The 18855-nt window shown below is 34.5% G+C and overlaps 1 protein-coding gene across 3 annotated transcripts in view; it reads left to right on the top strand.

Annotated features, from left to right (window-relative positions):
- Positions 1–18321, top strand: part of ATL1 (atlastin GTPase 1) — a 67961-nt gene extending 49640 nt beyond the window's left edge. For 2 of the 3 annotated variants that reach the window (XM_074365549.1, XM_045504318.2), the window contains 8 exons: positions 4861–4953; positions 6093–6231; positions 9790–9917; positions 11275–11331; positions 12163–12234; positions 13661–14092; positions 15322–15336; positions 17463–18321. In XM_074365549.1, the coding sequence (XP_074221650.1) occupies positions 4861–4953; positions 6093–6231; positions 9790–9917; positions 11275–11331; positions 12163–12234; positions 13661–14092; positions 15322–15336; positions 17463–17573 (1047 nt within the window). In that variant the 3' untranslated portion in view covers positions 17574–18321. The remainder of the gene's footprint in view (positions 1–4860; positions 4954–6092; positions 6232–9789; positions 9918–11274; positions 11332–12162; positions 12235–13660; positions 14093–15321; positions 15337–17462) is intronic. The other variant, XM_074365550.1, reaches the window with a different exon arrangement.
- Positions 18322–18855: the final 534 nt, after the last annotated feature.

Here is an 18855-nt window from a genome sequence, read left to right as displayed (position 1 = left end):
TAGTAATTATAGACAAATTGGTCAAATTATGTGCTTATGAAAAGCATCTGGTTCCCCAAACAAGCAGAGGTTGAAACAGTGCTGTACAATCAATAATCTAACAGTCATTGATCCTGTATTATGGACTAAACAAAGTGGCACACAAATTGACAAGTCTGAGAATGTCCTCTTGAAAGTTTTGTAGAATACCCAAGGCAAAATTTGGCTAATTACTTTGGCATAAATTTGTTGCCAGTTTAACAGCCTCCAACCATAGTCTTTCAAGAGGGTATCTTGATTGGTCTGGAGGCTTAGGCCTGTGCCTCTATCTGTTCCTTATGGAACACTTCCTTATACTTTCAGCAACACAAGACAATTCAAGACAAAACAAAATACATGAGACAAGTCTTTGTATGAATTGTCAAACAAAGGAAGACAAAGCAAACTGCGAAATCACAAACAGATTAATGGCAAAAATATTTACTGAGTGGCATCCCTCAAAACCAAAAGTTCTAATAACCTTATGCAAAAATGAGGTATAATTATTTATCCAATGAATGTCCTTCCAAAACTAAAAGTTGAATTACCCAATACAAAGACTTAGAACTAATGATCCCAATGGGTCTTTATAACAAAAATCCTAGAATGACAAATTAATCAGGAATAAGAGCACAGTGAAACAAATCAGAACTCAGATCAGATAATTGTTGAGACAAATTCAACTGGAAGTAAATTTGAAGGACAAATGGAATTTGGGAACAAGGGACAAGGAGAATGCACATGTTAGTCTGAGTGTCATAGGGGATGCTGCCAAGTGAGCAAGTTCAAAACTATCTTGGTGGGACTTCCAGAATTGCCAAAGGATGACACCATCACTCAAAATCTGATACGAAAACCAAAGCTGAATTTATTACTTAATTAAATATAAGAGCTATGCTTGTGAGGCATAGTCTCATTGAGCAAACTAATGATTATATGTAGGATTTAAGGGCTTATTTGTTTTGGATTTGCATGGTTTCAGAGACAAGGATGGGTTGACATCAGTTTTTGAGTACTTTTTGTTTTATTATTTTTTTTAATACAGAAGCATGTTTTATATTGGTTGTAGAGATTAGAAATGGGTTGACATGAGCCTCAGTTAATTTTCTGGAGCGAGTCTTCTACTACTTAGCTGACTTTTAAAGAATGAAGCTGTCACTGGTTGGCTTTCAGTGGGCTGTTGATTGAAGTGAGTTGTTAATTAATTAGATGGGTTTAAAACAAGTTCTGTGTTTACTTATTACCTGAAACTGAAATTAGAACTGAAATTGACTGCTTAAACAGGTTAAAACCAATTCTTTACTGGCTGCATGGCCCTAGAACAGATTTTCCTGGGAGTTTGGGAGTATCTTCACATATTTATAATGGATGTGCACATAAATTTAGCATTATATTTCAAGTAACATTATTTCATGCCAGCTCTTTTATACTGACATAATCAACTCATGTATTGATATATTCCATATACTTGTTAATATTAATAGCTACATAATATATTATCATATTAATATGCCATAATTTGTATAGCCATTCCCAGTTGTTGAGCATTTGAATTTTTTTCCCATTTTTCACTATAACTCATAGTATTGCTATAACACTCCTTTTGAATAATTTCCTGAAGGATATAGTCTCCAAAGAGAAGTTAACAAAGGTTATAATGTTTTTCATGATTTAAAAAATAGGATCATTTGTAGGATCTGCACAGCATAGGTTCATCATTTGCCCCAGTTGCCTGACTGGCTTTAATTTATTTTTTAAAAGTTTTTATGACTTCAGATATTTTTATCTGAGTACATTAGGGTAATTTGTGTTCTTGATTTTTTTCATCTCTGCCTATACTTATGAACAAAACAAGATTCAGCAGTGGAAAAGTGGATGACTTTTGAAATAAGGACTTAGATTCATAGAATTCCATACAGGATAAATGTAAAGGATACAAATTATTTTGGGAGGGGATGGGGCCAGTGGGTATACTGTAGCTGGCTCCTCCACTTTGAGAGCTAACTAGTAAATATTTAGGAATTGTGTAAGCCAATTATTAAATCATTAGTAGCTTGAAATTAGCCATGGGGGCCTTATTTGCACCACAGAAGTTGTCAAATGCTACAAATCAAGGAATGTTTTCTTGGAGAACCAGTTTACACCAGCACATCGCTGGATGGGAGCATTAGGCGGGGAACTTGGAATCTGACACTATAGGTAGACAGAATATAGATTGCTAATTTAAGAAAATAAGACTTCATATTTGATCCTGTTCTACACATGGTCCTCATTATGTTGACTTGGGAAGATGCCCAGTGAAAAAGACTAAGACATGAAACTAAACTTTCCCAAGAAAAATGCAAAATACAGCCAAATCCACATACTTGGTTTCATTTATCCTGGTTTGATGAACCTCTATTTTGCAAAAGTTGCTTCTTAGCTGACCTCCATTTTCAAAATGCATGTTTTAGGCAGAAGTGTTCTTAATACAAATTATCATATTTTATTTTGACAAAAATATTGACAAGAATGGACATCTATCTAAAGATAGGAGACTATTTAAAGATAGTATATATGGATATTTTAAAATTCTCCTCTCCACAAGAATTTCTCCTCTCCCCACAAGAATCCACAGAAAACACACACACACACACACACACACACACACACGAGAGAGAGAGAGAGAGAGAGAGGCTTCCACTGTAGTGAAACAAGAAATAGCCATGATGCAAACTAAGAAGTGTCCCTACTTAAGGAAAGATGTTCAGTCAAAGATTTTTATACCCAGCAAAATTGACTTTCACGTATAAAGGGCATAAACTGTTTTCAGCATATAAGAATGCAAAGGATGTTGTTCCTATGAGCCCTTAATGAGAAATCTAAAGAATAAGCTTCAGTTAAGCAAAGATGACATAGCTTCACCAAAGGAGAAATATACTGTGTGCTTCCTGATAAAATAACACTCTGCTTCTTATAGTCTTGCCAAAGAAATAAAACCAGAGCAAGTTTAAGCCTCTGTATCCAGCTGCAAGTTTGCAGGACATCCAGAGGACAAAAGAACATGTTGAAGTGCCCTGTGAATATATAGTCAGCAAGGTCCAGGTTACGGACCAAATTCTCCAGGTCAAATTCCCAGGTTCTTCAACAGATAAACTGTAAAGGGAAAATGGGGCTGAAAAAGGAACCTGTAGTTTAAAAGAGAATTAAAAGAGATATCAGTGAATTTTAACGGACAAGGCTAAAATATTCAGTTAGTAACCCAAAGATATAAACTCTAAGAACATTTAAAGATAGCTAATTTCATAAATATCATTCTTTTTTCTCAGCCTTCTACATTTTTTTCCAGAAACTAACATTTGAGGTATAACTTAATCTAACTTATAAAAGAATGCTTTAATGCCTCAGATTGTAAACTGTATGTTTTATACTTAACTTTGAGGCAGTGCAGCAGGAGTTTTGAAGTAAGTCCCAAGTTTAAATGCTAGCTCTTCCATACTGGCTGTGTGACTTTGGGCAAATTGCTTCATGTCAAATGGGGGTGGAAGTGATTTTTATGTATTTCTTTTTAAACAAATAGTAAATTATAACCTCTCTTGGAGCTGTTGCAGGAGTGCATGAAATACAATGTGTATAATTCCTGGTATTGTTGTTGGCTTATAATAGGCAGTCAATAAATGAAGGCTACTCTTACTTTGGTTTCAGTAGGTGTGGTGTGGGGCCCAAGAATTCGGTACTTTTAAAAGCCTCTCAAATGATTCTAATGGTTGTTCTAATTTGGGTAATGCAGTCCCTGATAAAATTCTTCAGGATGTGAGCAAATACTCAGCTTGAAGGATGTTTATCAATGCATTTCTTACAATACTAGAAAAACTGGAAAACATCTAAGAGAATGGCAAAATAAACTGTGGTCTATCCATGTATTAAAATATTATGTGGCCATTAAAATTAAAATCGAATAGCTCACGTAGTGTCATGTGTCAGGCACTGTCCAAAATACCATATATATATAGTCTCATTTAGTCGTCCTGTGAGATGGGTTCCATTATTACCTCTATTTGACAGATGAAGAAACTAAAAATGTACGTGACATTACAAATAACAAGTTAGGAAGCTGAAACATTTCTAAACTATTAATATTAAGAAACATTTTTATAATAAAAATTTGGCCTTGTTAGAGGAAAGACTGAATTAGCTGCCTAACAAAATATTTCAAAATTGTCATATGAAGAAGTGATCATAGTTATTTACAGCCAAAAACTAGGGGAAAATAGTATTACAAAAGTATGTTAGTTATTTTTCTGGATTTTTTTTTTGTATGTGTGTTTGTGGTATTTGTCAGTTTTTTTAAATTTGTTATTTGTTATTTTTCTCATTCTAAATAAATGCTATCTTTTAAGCCCTTTTCTTATTACGCCCTCCCCTGAACAGATTGTATAAGCTTCAGGCCCCACAAAACCTGGATCCTCACCCCTCTGCCTACCACATATGCATCATGAGAGCCCCGAAAGAGAGACTGGGACAAATGCAATATAGGAAAACTGCTTAGACAGATGATAGATGCAAATAATCTTCGTAAAAATCTTCCCCAAAACTAACAGAGGTGCCCTACACTGGCAGAGGGGCACTATGTAACTTTAATCAGTTTGGGGGCTGCTTTCTGTTCACATCTAATGGAAATGGGTAGGATGATCTCATAGGGGAGAGATTGCTCGGAAACAAAACTTTCAAAGTTTTGTTTTTCAGTTCCACTATGTGGCGTACACTATTCAGATGACAGTAATATCACTTAACTGGTTTGGAGAAAAAGCAGGGAGGCAATTTAGAGTCCCCTTAATCAATCCATTCTTCTTTGTTTCTTAGAGTCTGATATTTCTTGTTCGAGACTGGAGTTTCCCATATGAATTTTCATATGGATCTGATGGTGGCTCCAAATTCCTGGAAAAACGCCTCAAGGTTTGTTAGATATTTAGATGCATGAAATATCCCCAGTAGTAATCTAGAATTATTTTTGTTGAATGATTTGCTGAATACTCAGTAGCCACAATCTCATTTAACCTTCATAACATCTCTGTGAACAAACTAAGACTGATGTTTAATAAAATACTGTCGGTTACAATTTTAAATATTATCAATAATTATGGTACAGAAAAAACAATAGAAGAAAAAATAAATAAAGAACAAAAAATTATGACAGAAAAAGAGTTCTTTAGTAGATATCTGTAATATAATGATTTATTCCTTAAAGCTGAAACTTTTAATTTAAAGAATCAAATCAGTTCAAGATTGACAGTAAAAATAACTGGATTCATGTTTTAGTAGAGTTTTAAAGTCAATTTAACAGAAATATTTCATTTTGAAATTCCCGAAGTAAATCTTAGAACATTTTGGTAGTAGTTCACAGAAAGTGAAATTAGAAGGCTTTCCATTTTCTATGTCAGGATAGTTCAATATTGAATGAATTGCTTACACCGAACAGATATCGCCCAAAATACCTACTGAGTAATCAGGAAAAAAATGGAGATTAAAAAAAAAAGTTCCTTGATAATCAGAATCTTTAAGCTTACCTTTTTTGGTTTATTGTTATTTTTAGGGTAGTTTGTCTTTACTATTAACTGTCAAATATATGTTTAAAAAAAAAAAGGCAGGGGAAGCAATCTAGCTTATAAAAACACCCAACTATCCAGATGCCTTTCTAGAATTTAAATATGTACCTACCAGGTGACAAGAGGCTGTCTTGAGTATCTCCTAAAATAAGGTAAGAATGTCTTATGATCTATTCATGTCTCCCGTGAATACTTTGAATTAAAATTTGAATTTGTCAGAACTAGCTAGAGTAAAACTCCACTAATTTGTACTAAACAATGGGAAGGCTCACTGAGTTAGCAAGAATAGACATTTGTTAATCATAATAATAATGCCATATGTATACTATATGTAAGATATGGCTGTTTTCTTTCTTTAGTTTCAGCCCTGTCATGTCATTTTTTTATCATTGAGACCAGACAGACATAGCAAATACAAGATGCCACAGAATTCTTCTGGAGTTTGATTTATATTGAAAGTAGTTTAAACTTCAGAATGATTTACTGCAGGTCTCAGGGAACCAGCATGAAGAACTACAGAATGTTCGAAAACACATCCATTCCTGTTTCACCAAAATTTCCTGTTTTCTGCTACCTCATCCTGGCTTAAAAGTAGCTACCAATCCAAACTTTGATGGAAAACTGAAAGGTTTGTCTGTCTTTTAATGAATATGTTTATGTCACTTAGTCTGAGTACAAAAATGTCATTTTACGCACAGGGCTTGTGGCTGCTAGTTTAATTTATCAACTGATGTGAGGCCTGATGATTAGAAATTTTCAGGAGAGCTGGGAATCCTGGGCTTATGCTCAAGCACCTCCTTGGTGAACTGTGGGATTCTGTAGGTGCCGAACACATACACTGAGAAAATAGGCCAAATCCTGCATTCACCTGGGAGGCATTAACCTTCACGCCTTCTCAGAGGTTGCTACTCACCTCTATGCTCCTTAAAATCTTCCTGTTCAACTTTCCTTATTTGCATTTAAGAGGAAAAATACATGTCTATATTTTTGGAATGTTGTATTAAATTAATATAATTAGAGATAGAAATATTGCTTAGTACTGAAGTGAAGCACTTTAAAACCGCTGCTAAAAATTTAATTATAAATAATTTAGAAACTTCACTAATAATGAAATCCTCTTCTGAATGAGAACCAGTTTCAAAAAAAACAGAGTGTTTTTCAAATAGTATAAACTAATAGTATGTAATTATCTCTTGAACAGAGGTCTGACTAGCATTTTAAGATTCCAAAGCAACTCCATTTAGTTTTAAAAAAAGGGGGGTGGGGGTGGGGAGGAAGAACTTGGAGGCAGGGATCTGAGGAAGCAGAAACTAATCTTTCCTAATAGATAATCGCTAGTTCCTTAGATGTTTGCTTTGTAGTTAATACAAGGTAGTAGAAAGACATTTCTGATTTTTTCACTTGTAAGCCTAGTGTTAAGTCCATCACCAAGTTCAGACATTTGCTTAATTTACTGCAGCCTTTTTTGCCTTGTGCCAGGGGTAATGAGAGTGACATGACAAGCTTTTCAGCACAGATGTGCTCAAAGGGCTTTAAAATGGACAGCATAACTCGTATTCAGTTTTTATGGAACTGGCAAGTTTGAAAAGCAAACCTATTTTTTCCCCCTATATCCATGGCGTTTACTCTCTAGATAACCATATATTTAACTATAGCAGTTAATATCATAAACAGAATCCCAAATTTCTGAATCTTCAGCATAGTTTTTATACATGTTTTAAATTGTCTTTTCTTTACACAACAGAACAGATAGCCATAGGCACATGTTAATGCATGGATTATAGGACCCTATAATTCTACTGTCACTTCTGAATTCCAACCCACTAGTGAGCACACAGACTTCTTGATACCGTGCAATTACCTAATGGCTTCAATATGTTTTGAATAAATTCCATAAAGAGAGGGTTCCCACAAGGCCGTTCTTTCTTCTCTGTAGTTGGGGAGCCATAAATAGGCAGAGCAGGGCCAGGCCTTCAACAGCAGTCCTTTACTGGGACAAATTGTGCTTCCTTAGCAGCTCCAGTTAGACTTCAGACAGCATAGCCAAGCACCAGTGCAAGGTTATTATTTTTAAAAAGGTATTTCTAATGACTTGTCAGAGTCAGATAATCCTGAAAAAATGCCTTCCTTGGTTGGTTTACACAGCAGCACCACACTGGTGCATCTGCCCTGCGGGGTTCTTATGAAGCATGTATCGTCGTCAGTTATCATGACCGATGATGACTTTGGCCTAGCTCCTGAATTCCTAGCAAGGTTTTACTCTTGTGGCAGAAATTGTTGAAGAAGTGATAGAAACAGAACATCATCCTGAATAATCACCCACCCGCACATATTACTGAACACTTGCAGTGAGCCAAAGCTGACTAGCGTACCTCTGCAAGTTGATCTGAACTGGTCTGCAGATGTTCTGGGTTATGGATTTACTTGTGTTCCATTAATATTGTTAGCTAGAGCTCCCCACTTGTGTGTGACAGGAATATAATGTTCATATTTTCTGAATCCAAAATTGGACTACCTGGCATTGGTGAGAATAAAGTTAGACTATGGCTAATGCCATCTTCAGAACACATTTTTAATCCAAATGTGTGGTGCTGTGCTGGTTATTTTGATGATAATTACCACACTTGCTGGTGCATTAGATATGCAGGTGTATCTTACTCCATTACAGTTTTATAAGGAATTTTTTTTTGGAGGAGTAGAATTTAAGTCCATGTTTTGAAAGTGGTTTTATAAAGAAAGAGAAAGCTTTTTGTTTTATACAGATATTCAGGGATAATTCATATATTCTAGATACATAGTAATAGTCTACTAATGCTGAAAAAAAGCATAAAATCATAGAGCGAAAAAAGAAACCTATTAGCATCAGTGAATACAGATACATAGTAGGCAACAAAACACAACATAGGAACATAGTAACATAATATAAATACCAGTATTTAGAGAAAACTAAACTAAAACTAAACTAAACTAGTAACTAAAAAGCAGACCACAATAATAAATACATTTGAATAAACCTATAGTAATACAAAGCACAATTATCAGTAAAAATTGGTACAGTGCAAACAGAAAAATAAATTTGAACAAACTCCTCTACAAGTACTCATGAAACATGGACACAAATTTCAAAGCTGCACAAAACATGAAGTAAAACAAATCAGAAGGATTTCCAACATCATGCTCATACACGTCATAAAAGCAGCAAGCAAGGGGAGAGAAACATGAATTCCTATGTAAACTGGTATTTCAATATACGTTGGGGCTATAATAACAAGGAGGGAACGTGTAAACAAATCATAAGGTTTGACTATTTACCCTTAAGGCCTCAGAAATAACCAGTCCCAAAGCCTGAAAACTCAGTGACTCTTCTGAAATTCAGATTTAAAAAAAAATTATAGGAAGTTAAACAATAATTTTAAAAATTAGACTGTGTTCAAAAGATGTCTCTGAAGATACTTTCTGTGTTACTTTCCTAAATCTGTAATGTTAAGCTTGAACCTAACTCTGTAACGTGGGTTATGTGTCATCACATGCACCAAACACGGTAGGTCGGTAACTCAGACTGCCTCTAATCTGCTGGCTGCCAGGCCTCTGGTGCCTTTTCTTAACAGTGTTATTTTGTGTTGCTGAGTTTCACCACTGCAGACAGCATCAGCATCAGTGTCTTTTCGAACTTGAGTCCCACTTCCCACTCCCCACCGAGTTCCATACACTTTTCATAAGGTGGGCACACTAAACACAACTTTTAGATACATTTTCCCAAGGGAATACCTCCTATAAAATCGTAAATATCTGCCCTTTCCCCATTTAGGAGCCCATATTATATACATATACTTTTATATAAACCATGAACAAGACTTAAAGATATCAGAATACATGAAATGGTTATGTGAATGGGGTATAAAACATTTGTATAATGTATAATATCAAGAAAGCTATTTTATAAGTGAAAGACAAGATAAAAATGTAATTAGAGCAGAGACAAGAAAGACCAGCAATAGGAGTTTGGGCAAGGAGGATCGTTTAGCCTGAGAAAAGTGGGTTTCAGGAGTAATTTAGATGATGGGAAAGTGACAGCTTTATTCCTGGGGAAGAAATAGAGGAAGTCAAAGGATGAATAATTTTATTGTATGGCATGGAGGACTGGATAGGATTTTTAAAATAATGATGAATTTGCTTTTACTTGTAGAAATAGATGATGAATTCATCAAAAACTTGAAAATACTCATTCCTTGGCTACTTACTCCCGAGAACCTAGATATTAAAGAGATCAATGGGAACAAAATCACCTGCCGAGGTCTGGTGGAGTACTTCAAGGTATCACTCTCATTTCTAGAGCGTTTGTGAGTACTTGGGTTTGACATGTTTGGGAATGCAGTTCCTACCTGAAACAAAAAAAGAAAATTGTAGACTCTGTAATATGAGGTAAAGGTATTGAGGTCTATAAAAAATGATAAAAATATTATTAGACTCCCAAGAGGAGCTTGTGTTCTGAAAAAAATTTTTGAGGAAACTCCTTGAGGTAACTTTACTATCTTCTTTTATCGTGACAGAAATATATTTTGAAACATAAAGGTATCTAAGAGTTGGAAAAGTCTGTTTCCTTTTAGGGGGAGGAGGTATTTCCCAGGGTACATACCACATAGTCCTCAGTCATGACCTATACTGAATTTTAGCTTCATTCTGAAGATTTTCCCCAAGAGGCTATACTTTGCCTTCCTACTGGAGAACATTCTTCCACATTTCCTGCTCTCTGCACCAAAGGCCAATTTGAAGTGGAATCTATTTTAAATTTGCATTAACCTGTTTACCTCAGGTAGCCCCAAATACAATTCTTTCTTTTTTAACCAATGCACATATATAGCAGAGGATTTCAGTTACCAATCTATGTGTATTGATGCTCCAAAGACTGAAATATCAATTTTTTAAATTCACATGATCACAAAATATGATCATATGCCTCCTATGTGATTATTTACCTTCATCACTCTCAGCAATGAATGACATGTTATTTATTTATTTAAAATTTGAATCCTTGGCTGTGCACAAAACAGTGTGGAGAAGCTTAGAATTTAGTAGGAGATTCAGGGCCCTTGCACAGATATATTCCATAAAGCTTGTGGCAGCAGTAGGTACAAATTCCTGTGGGCAACTGAAAGAGTAATGTTACTCCTAGCAGAGGGATCTGAGAAAGTTTTAAAGAAGGTGACAGTGAGTTAAGCCTTTGAAAAGGGTAGGATTGGCAAGTGGAGATGTGTGAAAAGGGACTTGCAGGAAAAGGGAACAAAAACTAAGAGGGAATTAAAAGTAGAGAAAGAGATAACTGTTCCTGAAACTGTCAAGGCCTTTTTTAATTTATTTTTTTTAATTATCAAGACCTTAGACCTTAGAATACAATTTAACAGACTAGAGAAATATTGAATGGAATTACTTGAACATGAGTCTTTTTCTTATCTTTTTTTTTTTTGTGGGTCAATATAAACCATTTATTTATTGAGTTATAGTCAGTTTACAATGTTGTGTCAATTTCCAGTGTAGAGCACAATTTTTCAGTTATACATGAACATACATATATTCATTGTCGCATTCTTTTTTGCTGTGAGCTACCACAAGATCTTGTATATATTTCCCTGTGCTATACATCTTTTTCTTTCTTTTTAAAATTTTTTTTTAGGCTTACATAAAGATCTATCAAGGCGAAGAATTACCACATCCCAAATCAATGTTACAGGTATTTATTCATCAAGAGGCATGATATTGTAAAAACATTGTCATGGAAGCTGCGCCAAAGATATGCTCCAATCTGGCTGTCAGAAATCACTAAATAATACTAGTGGGTGGAATGATTTACTGGAAGATTATTTTTCTAATAATTACCCATTTGTGTTCATCTAAACATTTTCACATACACGTACAGCAGCCTCATTTGTGCTGAAATATACTTTATACCAGAGTCTTCATTCTCTTTGAATTAAGTTTAGGAAACAGATTCATACTGTGATTTAGATTCACACATGTAACAGGAGGTAGAAAAGCAGGTCCAGGTTTTAAACAAGTGGACTCTACAAATAAACATTTAAAAAAGGTAAAACTCGATGTTTCTCATACTTATTTTTTAAATTTCTGTAAATTCTTAATGGTCCCTTTTTGTTATCAGTGGTACATTGTTCTATCAGTAGTAACCCTTCAAGTTGACATATTTTTATGCATATTATGTATGTAAAATGTACTACACATTGTTTCCCATGTGTTTGGATTTATAGATCCCCTTCCCATATTTGGTGACAGGCTTAAAAATATTTTTAAGAGGAATAATCTTCCAAATGAAAATTCATTTTAGAACCATGGTTTATTGAGTAAATTTCTATGTTTTATGCATTTTGAAATTTTAAATTACTAATTTTAAAAGATGTAGTGGAAACATTTCAACACTTTTCAAATTATTTGATGACCTTGGGTTCTTGCACATTTCTTACACATGATGCTCGTGTATGAGAACTGCTTGTGGAAGTTTAATAAACATGAATTCCATTTTACATCATATTTTGTACTTTGTCCAAAGGCCACAGCAGAAGCTAACAATTTAGCAGCCGTGGCAACTGCCAAGGATACATACAATAAAAAAATGGAGGAGGTAAGAGTTAAATAATATCTATTTCTTGTATATATATATATATTTTATTGAAGTATAGTCAGTTTACAATGTTGTGGCAGTTTCTGGTGTACAGCATAATGCTTCAGTCATACATGAATATACATACATTCATTTTCATATTCTTTTCCACCATAAGTTGCTAAAGATAATATTTTAAATGTTTTGCATAAAATCAGTATTTCTTCCATGAGCTCATTCTTCTTTCTTCCAAGTTACACTGTACACACATGCAAAGAGTGGCTTTGACTTACTCTCTCAGCCTATCTGTATCCCATTTCTTTTTATTACATTCTTAAAATATTTTAAAATAAACATGCCAAGAACATGATGTATGCACAATTCTAAATGTACTTTAAATGAGTTATCTCTCTTTATAACAGAGACACATTTTTTTAAAAATTCACTTTGTAGGGGTGGGGGGGGTACGTTTCCCACTGTTTACAAGACCTAGTGGCTAAAATAACATACTGTCCTCTCTACATTCCACAATTCCAGTATTTCTATCTTAAATATAAAAACTTGTTAGCAAAAAAATAGACTTCGCAGGCCAGTATCTCTAAATACTGTATTTCCTCTTTTTAACATTCTGAATTAGGATGCATCTAATGATTATTGTTTACATCTACTAATGTGATAAGTTTTCTTTCACTATAAAGTGAAAATTATATCAAAATTGATCGAGTCTTAGAGTCGAGGGAAATATAGCATATGGAATGGTGTTTACAACATAATTAAAGGGATTTGGAATGAGAGTCTCCTTTATATCACTAAATCTCAAATAACCAAAGTGGTATGGGTAACAGATTTCTCTTGTAACTTTTGAAAAAGTTGAAAATGTGGTCTAAGAACATTTAATATGCTTCCATTTAGTCTCTTGAAGAAAGTACTCAATGGGTTCTATTCAAACAAAAATTAGTGAAACTGCCAAAGAAAATGTTTTTCACAATTTTATTTTAGAGCTGTATAGCATTGCTCATTGTTTTAAATTAAACTTCATCGGTCAAAATTATTCAGTGTAGTTAGAATAAATTTCCTACAGGAACTTGGATAAAAGTAGTTTTCTTAAATTTGGATTCATTCTATGAATGAACTCAGTTTGCAGTTCTCTTTGTATCCTGCCTTTTCATTTTGAGGAACTTGGATTAAGTCATGGGTATTCCTTCCTGTGTCTAAAAGAGAAGAAAAATTAAGAAAGACTTTATATAAGTCACCTATAAAGTACCAGTCCCACTTATAGTCATGCCTGATAGATGTGGAATGTGGAAAGATGTGGGTTGACAAAATATAATGCAGCCTCCCTCTCATTCTTGTGTTCTAACAAATTCAACTAGCTAAGTGAACATGTTTGACACTGTTGCCGATTTTACTCTCCACTTCATAAACAGTATTTTTCTACCTGATACAGATTTGTGGTGGTGATAAACCATTTCTGGCCCCTAATGACCTGCAGACCAAACATCTGGAGCTTAAGGAAGAATCTGTGAAGCTCTTCCGAGGCGTGAAGAAGATGGGTGGGGAGGAGTTTAGCCGGCGTTACCTGCAACAGTTGGAGAGTGAAATAGATGATCTTTACATCCAGTATATCAAGCACAATGATAGTAAAAATATCTTCCATGCGGCTCGTACCCCAGCCACACTGTTTGTTGTCATCTTTATCACATATGTGATTGCTGGTGTGACTGGATTCATCGGTTTGGACATCATAGCTAGCCTATGCAATATGATAATGGGACTGACCCTCATCACCCTGTGCACCTGGGCGTACATCCGATACTCCGGAGAATACCGAGAGCTGGGAGCTGTCATAGACCAAGTGGCTGCAGCCTTGTGGGACCAGGTAGGAAGACTTCTAATTCTTTTCAACTAAATGCAGCACACACTTGAATGCCATCTATGTACCAGACACTATGTTAGATGTTAGAAATAGGCAGATGAACATGACTTGGGCCCCAGTCTTCAAGAACTTTAGAATCTGTCAAGATGGTCAGACACAGACAACTAACTACATGTGAAGCCCTATACAACTATTTTCCAGTCAACATTTCAGTATTTTTCAAAAATATATAGACTGGGTAGTGTTTCTACTTTTTCTTATCCTAAAAGTTAAAGCTGTTAAAAGAAGTGAGAAAACAGTTTTTATTAACTGATGATTGTGACTCAATTATATGTTAACATTACTTCATACTTACAGCCTATCAGTTGACTGGCATTGGCTTTGTTAGAAGCATATATAAACCACTATTGTAAATCGTATCACTGTCTCTTTTAGTAAAACCCCTAAATGCATTATCTGATTATTTCAGACTGTCTCTATTTGAGCCATAGATTTGTACCAGGCCTAGTATGAGTCCAGGTCAACCTCTGGATCAGCTGCTTATGCGTCAGTTGTCCTTTATGGTCCAATTAAACAACCCAGGGAGTCAGAGTCACCATGGTCCATTGTTCAAATAATTGATATGGACAGGGGAGAAATTATAAACACATTTAGAATAATAATCAACTCACTGTATCATTCTGGAAGTGTCTTCAATTACTTCAGTAAAGTTTAGGGGAACTTTGTGAGGCGAAAATTGAGAATCCTCATAAAATTTTGGAGTTAAGACTTGTGACTGTTTATGGTCTGCAGGTAGCAAGTAGTAACTACAATTCTCCCAGCGTTAAGAGTACACTTACACATACTCTTTAAAGTAAAACTGTAACTAATGGATATTCTGGGTCTCTTTGGAGAATCTAGTTGAGATAAATGGTAGCACTATGGGAAAAGAATGAATTAAAACTGGACCCTCTGAGCCAGTGCGTCAAACAGCCCCTTAGATGAAGAGGAGCTACTTGAGGTAAATCCCAAAGCTCTCCAAGAGTATGCTGCTGAAACCTATGAGGAATATACAACTGAGTTCTTCAGAAGATTCAGATTAAATATGTAATCTAAACTGAAAAAATCTGCAGGGGTATTTGTTCTTAAATGCTCACAAATGACTACTGTACATAAAATTGACTATCATAATGCTGTTAATGAAGCAGGATATATACTTCTCTTTTCTCCCTTTTAAACTGCCTTTGCCACAGGGAAGTACAAATGAGGTGAGTTACATTTTTTAAAATTAAGAACTATGTATTTGTAAACATTATGATATTCTTATTTTATAAACCAACTAGCCATTGAAGGATGTCTTAGTGTGGATTAAAAATCTTTGGTGATTACTGCTCCAATTTTACTTGTGAATTTTGGCCATGGTTCTAAAATACTTATTTTATTCCAGACATCCTGTGTGATTTGATCTGCATATGAAACTCAAGAATTTATTATCATGAATATTTTATGTTTTGTTTTCTGAATGTTTAGAAAATTTCAAAATTCTTAAGCTCCAACATCGTGCATTTTGCTTTACTGCAGAACGAAACAAGTACAGTTATGAATCTTGAGGAAAATTAACTGCTGGAGAGTAAATGGAGCTACAACCTTTAGAAGTTGTTTTTAACTTTGGCTTCTGAGTGAGTTCCCTATACCACTTTAAGCAGGTTCCAGGCCAGTATGCAGTGTAGCTTTCTTGGCATACCTTGACCTGACCTGTAAACTGGTGTTCATTCCTCCCACTGCACATGTGCAAAGCTCTGTGTCTGAGGAAAAATCTGTGCTTCATGAAGGAATCATTTGTTGCATAAGAAAAATTATCTTTGTGGAGTCTTTTGGTTGTTTTGCTCAGGAAGCAAAACTGATCTTCAGCAACTACAGAGACAGCACGTAATTCTTTCCTCAGTTTCTGCTATTATATATAACCGGATTATGTCCTCTAATACCAAGAATACATTTAATATTTACAAGTCAATATGGAATTATTTTATGTAAAATTTAGTAAAATGAATTCACTAAAAAAGTAGAAACAAATTTCAACTTTGTAAATCAAACTTTAAAAAAATCTAAGCTTTTAAGAGAACACAGATTAAATTTAATGTGTTAGAATCAAAATATAGTAGAACTAAGACATACCATGTTGCACCAAATATACATTTGTAGAATTGAAGATAGTACTATTCAGACTTAAGAATAATAGCCATACAGACTCAAAAAGATAAAAATGAATGGACTTTCCTGGGAATTGTTTACTATTAAAGGACATCAAAAGCTTTATCCAACTTTTAAAAATATTCAGACTTTTTAGACTCCAGAATTACATCAGATAAGCTGGTCTTAACTGAATGTCCATTATGTGAAAGTTAGAGGAAGTAATGAATCTTAGACTGATGAGGGAGGGAAAAAAGAACATACAAATATTTGTGGATACTTACACAAAGCAATATGTAAAAATTCCTATGATTCAGACACTGTTAACTGGTCACAAAGAGTATTCACACAGGTAGTTTTAATGAGGAAAGGCTTTCTGAGGTAACGTTTCTGAATAAGGTTTTGTAAGATATGAACTAATTAATGGAAACAAGGCAAGCGAGCAAATTCAGGGGATCCCAATGTGGCGGGGGACGGGCAAGAAACATGCTTATTTACATGACCATGTCAGGAAATAATGGAAAATAAAAGTGGTCTCATTCTTAGGAATGAGAAAATCAGGAAGCTCTGATAGGAAGTGGTCTAATTATGTATAATAGTTATTGGCAGTAAGAAGTTGTGAGCTCCTATAATTCCTCTAAACCTGATAATATTCACAATGTGGGTTTTCAGCACACTGGTGGGGCACAGTGGTTATGAAGCTCTGCTCCGAGTGTGAAAGGCAAAAGAAATGAAGATTGAGAATAGAATATTTACCACGAAGATAACCCACAAAAGTAGTAACATCAACACACTGGAGAGTTGAAAATACTTTTGAGGCCTAAGATATTAGTTATTAATGTATATCTTTTTAGTTGAAAGTTTTAATTTAGTTCCCAAATACATTTCATATGACAATCTTACATAAATGTTCCAGAACACATGGGCATTATCCAGTTTTACTTATCACTGGTTGGCTAAGGCTTAAAGCAGAGATGCGTGAGGGGACCTGCTGGGAGGGCCTAGGTGTCTTCCCCAGGCTCAGGCTCGGGCTCAGGCTGACTGAGGCCAACCCGAGGTCTTGGTGGCACAGCTGCAGAGACAGCCTCTGTCTCTGATTGATGATATAAGGATTCCAGATTTAGCATGCTAAATTTTATATGGTACCATAAACTAGTGTATCTGTGTATTTAATGTTTTATAATCTTGATTCTTGTATTTCTAGGCTTTATATAAGCTTTACAGTGCTGCAGCAACCCATAGACATCTGTATCATCAAGCTTTTCCTGCACCAAAGTCAGAATCTACTGAACAATCAGAAAAGAAGAAAACCTAATCAAATTTTTAAAAATACAGGTGCATGACCGAATTGTCAGTTAAATATTGTTTTATGTCTCCATGCAAACATTCAAAAGTGCTTCCATCAGAACAGAGTAAAATACCAAGCACCTCTGAAGATTGCAAAATGGTTTTAGTTCTTTTACTTCAGTGTTTAATAAGCAGATGTATGTATGCATGGTTATATCATTTTGTTAACATGTACAGTTTCCTGATTTTTGTCTTTAAATATGCTGTTATGATTTAAAGTATTTGTCTATTTATGATAACAGTACATGTGTTCTGCTTGAACTTACTAAATTCTGCTACCAGGTTATAGTTAAACCATGTAGTAATATTACTCCACATTTGGATATGCTCATTTAATTTCTACAGAAGAATTTTTAAATTATTTCACAGTCACCTGTTAAAGCATAGCATCGTAACTCAATAGGCTTGATTCAATCTATAGCATTTTACATATATCATTAGCTCATATTTTAGAAGACATTTAAGAGAGCTTTTCAGTTGCTTTATCAAAAACTATATATTGCTTCTTTTATATTATGATTTAATATAGAATATAAACCTCTTGATCAAAAATGCACAAAAATCACTTTGTATATGTATTTGAGTTTCACTGCATTGTATATTTTTTCATTTGGTACACAAAGAAATGTATTCATCATAGGTTTATTCTTTTAACATGTGAACTATTATTAAAGTTTACTCTGGTTCCTAAGATTAAAAACAACTGAATTTGGAAATGTTTGAGAGGTATTGATAAAGAATGATTGAAGATTTCTCTTTTTCAAATTCAAAATGCCTTTTTAAAAACGTTGACACCATTACAAATTCAGCTTTCCATTTTAAGAAATGTATGCTAATCTCTTTTAGGTACATTCCAGTTCTTTTACATCAGTGATTCTATATTGTATTTCCAATTTCCACTAAAATTTGTAGTGGAATTTCAAGGAACATACTTTTTAAAGAGAGAAAAAAAGTGTGGTAATGAAAAAAGGAAGGTAATGCCTCTTATCTGGGTGCTCTATAACAGTAATTTCTAACTTTCTTAGAAACGGCTAAGCCTTAAATGGTACTATTAAGTAAGGAGTAGACAATGACCAGGATAGAAGAGTGTGTGAGGGTTCTTAAGATATATAAACTCACATATTAGAAAAGTCTGATCAAATGCCCTGCAAAATAAATTCTCCCACTGATAAAATTCCACTAACCTATTTTCATTTTTCAATACCCCTTTCATTATACTGCTTCCTTTGCCTATGGGCCTTCTGAATGGA

This window comes from Camelus bactrianus, chromosome 6, assembly GCF_048773025.1.
Source record: "Camelus bactrianus isolate YW-2024 breed Bactrian camel chromosome 6, ASM4877302v1, whole genome shotgun sequence".
NCBI lineage: Eukaryota > Metazoa > Chordata > Mammalia > Artiodactyla > Camelidae > Camelus > Camelus bactrianus.
The sequence above is the reverse complement of the archived record's forward strand: the minus strand, read 5'-3'. Positions and strand labels throughout refer to the sequence as shown.